General features: G+C 35.8%; 1 protein-coding gene across 1 annotated transcript; it reads right to left on the bottom strand.

Annotated features, from left to right (window-relative positions):
- Positions 1-623: 623 nt before the first annotated feature.
- LOC103501046 (probable glycosyltransferase At5g03795) lies at positions 624-4,437 on the bottom strand. The gene is made up of 5 exons (XM_008464539.3): positions 4,184-4,437; positions 3,108-4,052; positions 2,896-3,023; positions 1,864-2,212; positions 624-1,550 (listed from the first exon to the last, which is right to left on the bottom strand). Exons 2-5 carry the CDS (start codon positions 3,954-3,956, stop codon positions 882-884), a joined length of 1,995 nt encoding a protein of 664 aa, XP_008462761.1. The 5' UTR covers positions 3,957-4,052; positions 4,184-4,437; the 3' UTR covers positions 624-881.
- Positions 4,438-5,105: the final 668 nt, after the last annotated feature.

The raw sequence follows: 5,105 nt of genomic DNA on the forward strand, positions 1-5,105 counted from the left end.
TGGCTAGTAGGTTTTGATTGCTTGTTGATGAGAGAAATACCTCAACTGTAGATTGTTTAAGCTGCAATCAACCATTATTGAGAGACTACATTGTAACATTTTTATTGAATAATTTCTTGACCTAACCTTACTAACCTGCTTCCAGAAAAGATGGGAAAAACTCAGACGAATTTGTTACTAAAGATTGCTATATTAAGGGGGACCCAGAATCACTAATATTTTGGTTCTAGTTTCTTTTGGGTTACCTCTCCATGATCATCTGAACTTTCATTAGTGAAGTAGACCCTCTAGAAGATCTTAAATATCTGATTATCATGGTCCCTTTGGTTGACGGTAACCCACCAAGATCATTAACATCAACCATTGCACATTGCCTCTGTTCTTCATAGGAAGCTTCATGTTGTGGTGCCATATAAGAGATCATATATGACCTAGTATCTGAATCCGATCCCTGAGAATACGGTTTTTGATGGACTGGATGGGTCCTAGTGAGTGAAAAACATTTATTGCTTTGGATGGACCTGGTTGATGATGACCAAAAGAAAGAGCAATACCTTCCCATTGTGGTCCTGGACATGAGTTCCCACGTAGACGAGCAATGAGGTGAGGTTGGGAAAAGGAAATTGCAAAGTTTCTACTGCAATATTGACAAAAATCGTAGTCTACTACACAAGTGGAACAAGGATTAAGGATTGTATATACAAGAGAACTACCACAGTTGCAATCCATTTACAAGGTGCTTGACATGACGATGCCCAGGAAGTTGGAAGAAAACCTTTCCAAAGAGAAAGCAGAGAAGGTGAAACATTTTGTTCTGTGCAGTTAGATTCAAGACTTACATGGATTTCCTCCATATCTTCAATGAGGAACATTCAACATTATTATCTGAGTTTTATCTGGAAAACCCTGTTATACCAAATCGAATGGAGGGTCATGTGGAATAGGTCATATTTCAAGGGCTTGGCATGCCAGAGGAAGTGCTTTTGTACTTTCCTGACCCGGAGTTGCATTTCGAGATATCTGTCTTTTGGTATTGAAAGCAGTATGTCCTGTAAGTTGGGAATGTCCTTTTCTGCAACAATCACTGAGAATGCTTCCCAATCCAATACCTCAAAAAATGGTGGCACAAAATTGTCGGATATGATCACAGGTACACACTCATAAAAGATCGCTTCCACGACCCGGGGACTATTGACCTCATAGCCCTTTGGACATATGCAGTATTTGCTGCTCTTCATATGTTGAATGTAATTCATTTTGCTTGCAACACCCGGAGGCATTGGACCAAAGATCTTCATGTCGGGGTTTTTGTCTTTCCAGTACTTCAGTAGGATTGGACGTACATAACCGTGCATATTTCCAGCATAAAAGGCAAGGATGTGTCTCTGTGAAGCAGGTTTTCCTCCAAGATCTCTAAGAGGATTCCTCGCGGATCGTACGTAAGTTTCTGGAAGAGACACGTCTCTCCCAATTTTGAAGCCAACTGTTACATCGGCATTGCAGAGTGCTTTTATGCAGTGTTCCATGTGGTGCCTTGTTTCATAAGGAGCCTATAAGAGTCCAAAAACATTATATTAAGTTTAGTGTATTGTTTAATCTTGTGTGCCACCACAGGGTACTTCATACAATCAATATGATTAGAAGGAACAAATTGACTGAGTTGAAATAAGTCATGAAAAATCCAGCACAACGTGATGTTCTATTTGACCATATTCAAATGCAAGAGCAATTGCATCACAAGTATGCTACTGGAGGGCCTTAGTGAATTCATATGTGAATGTTAGGTCATTTAACTCACTGGTTTTCCTAAATTTGATAAGAAGAAAAAATAAGTGAAAAGATCAAGAGTTTCATGGAATGTACCCAATCATGGCATCCAACAAGAAAATGGTCTGCTCCACCGGTTCTATTCCAATATGGATATTTGGCTGCAATATTTTCTGAGTATTCTTTCAAAAATTGACGTAAATTTGTCCTATTATGAGAATTGCGCACGTAGAGTGTGTACTCCAACATCCGAGAACTAAATGGCATATAAAACAGGTGAGCCTTTCGAGGATCCTTTACAACAAAACGCTTGTTTCCCTCCATCAGTTTCATAAACCATCCTTCTGAGGCATATAATCCCTTTAGAATTGGTTGATGAAAGATGGGCTTCTTTCCATCCCTATAGACATAGATTTTGAGTGTGTGCTCCATGAGTTCATAACTCCTGAAATCACAGAGAAAATGTTTTGAATTGGACCTATACAGTGTGTTTGACATTTTAGTTTTGGTCAAAACTTCATTTAAATTTTAACAATAAAGGAAAAACGTAAGTAGATATGATCAGGTAACTTAGCAAGCAATAAATCAGCACAGGTAACCAATTGTGTGCACTATTTTTTCAGCAGACTCATAATGTATTCCACCTAAATTAAGATTTTGAAAGAATGTGCCACTGTGTACTTTATTTCTTAAATAATTATTCTGTTCATCCTAACACTTCTCCTTTTATATTAATGCTATGAACATGGAAGCATTATTACGTGTTCCCTATCATGAATAGGATAGAACGGAAGCGTCTGAAGCATGAAAATAACTTCTAAAAGACATGAGTAAACGTAGTGGATTGCAAAATTAACACAGGCTCGTGGTATGTGTGCAACATGTATAGATTCCACCAAAGCTAATGGCACAATTTGATTGAAAATAAGATGCAATGAGGCAGAGAGAAAAAGAGCATCCTTATAATCAACAATAAAACACATCAGGATGATTAAGCAGAGAAAATCCAAAAGGATAGTATTTCTCGACTCATTTTCTTTAATACCAAACCAGATGGACCATGGTTGTACATGGAAATGTCATTTTAACAATGTGAATACTGCAATAGGAAACTAGTGTTGGCTTTACCTTTTAAACATGGAAACGTTACGAAACAAAGGAGCATACAGTTCTGGGTCATTTATAGCAGAAGCTTGCATGATCAGGGACTTGGCCGAAAAAATTTCCTGATCACGTAAAGAAGATCTCCTTGGTCTCTACATAAAACAGAACGAGGTGAAGACCAAGAATAGCATATGACCATCATACCAACAGCTTAAAACAAGCTCAAACCTCCATACCATAGCACGTGATGACCTGCAGTGACGGAATAAAATACGGTTCATCTCTTCTAGTGTAGTTACGGTCTTTGGTGGTAATTCACTCTTCATCTTCTTCCTTTTACCTACGCTTGTAGAATTAGTTTCTGAGGCTGATGATCTTAAATTCGATGTCAAGTGGTGTGGATGAGTTGTGTTAACTGTAGAAGTTGAAAATTGTAGCATGAAGGTTGAAGAATTGAAAGCCATATCCGTATCCTCAAGCTTTTGTAATGACGAGTTTTTAAATTCTTCCAACTCACCAAAATCCAAATCCATTTGACCAAAGTCTTCTAACTCATTCTCCGAAGTGATAGTATTAGTATCACTTGGTTTCACAACTTGCTGCTTCAAGGGAAACCCAAAACTTGTTTTCCCAACCACGTGAAGAATAGAATCATTTGCACGATTCTTAGTGCCATCTGATTCCGAATTACCATTTGCATCAACATTGTTTCCAGATTCAAAACCAATATCAACCTCTCTAGGGATTTCCTCCCCTTTTACATACTTTCCTTTGGCATTCAGCAAATTATCTCGTTGAAATCCTTTCTCAATGTTCCCAATGGGAGTTGTTGAAACATTAGCCAAATCCAGAACCGTAAGAGGGTTACGAACCGTAGTTAATTTGGGTGAAGTAGGCCCAAATTGAATGCTATAGTGATCATATCTGTGAATAGCATCCTCAGGTAGTAGAGAGCGAAGAGCATCCCCATAAGGAAGTAAAAGGAACTGAAAAATCAGATAAGTAAAAGCCACTACTCCCACCAGAAATAAGCATCTACGAGTTTGAACGTGACATAGGTTGCAGAGAGGTAAGAGATAGTCCATAATAACAGGGAATTCAATGAGAAAACAAACTCAGGATGTTTTGTTAACTAATGAACTTCACTTCACTTCACTTGACAACATAAGAAATCTCATGGTCTGCAGAATTAGGGAAAAGGAAAAGTATAAAGAGATCAGTAAAAGCATTTTGGGAGAAGTTGTAATGAAGGTGATTTCAATTAAAGGGAAGTAGAAAAAAGCGATTAAGTTGAAATTAAATTAAATCTAACCTTGGTCGAAGGAAGGAAGTGGAGTGGGAAGCTGAATTTAGGTTCAAGAAATAGAAAGCTTATGTTTGCAATGGTCTCGTAGTGAGCTGAGCTCCATTGTTGTTGCTCATTACATTTTCCCTTTATGCTCCGACAATGGCGATTTGAAACAAAAAGATAGTTTGTTGGAGACAACTTGATTGTTGGATGTTTCTCACCGGAACATTTCTTTTTTCATTTCAAAAGTTACTTTTCTCGCAAATGGGCAAAAGTGGCACATATTTTTAGTTTTTGGTTGGTTCATTAGCACATTTTCTTTGACTTGTAAAATTGTATCGGACGAGACATGTTTTCTTAAAATGTTAAAATTTTCCGTATAATCAATTCTTTTGGGTATGATAATTTTATGATTAAAAAGCTAGCTAAGACTCGGAAGATCTCAAAAATTGTTAATGTTAAATCTTTCCAAATCTTAACTAACATTTTTAACCGTACAATTATCAGAAAAACTCAAAACAATTCATTAGTTGGAAAATTGTTATTTTTAAATTTTTATTTAGATCTTCACAAATCTTATCTAACTTTTTTATTTCTAAAATTTGAAAAATAGATTTAGGCGAATTTTTCAATTTTGAAAATAACTAATCTTTTTCCTATAAAAGATTTCAATCCTATACCGAATCTTAATTATTTATGCGAATTTTTTAAATTTAAAAATAACTAATTTTTATCCTATAATCTTTTTCAATTTTATATTAAATCTTAACTAATTTTCCTCGGATCTAATCTTTTTATACAAATTTTTTTGATACAATTTCTCAAATCATTTAATCTAATATATGTGTTCTATAATTATGATGACAAGATTATGATATAAATCTTATTTACAACGACAATTTTATATAAAACTTAACAAGATTATAATAGAAAATTTTGCAAGAGT

This window comes from Cucumis melo, chromosome 2, assembly GCF_025177605.1.
Source record: "Cucumis melo cultivar AY chromosome 2, USDA_Cmelo_AY_1.0, whole genome shotgun sequence".
Classification (NCBI taxonomy): Eukaryota; Viridiplantae; Streptophyta; class Magnoliopsida; order Cucurbitales; family Cucurbitaceae; genus Cucumis; species Cucumis melo.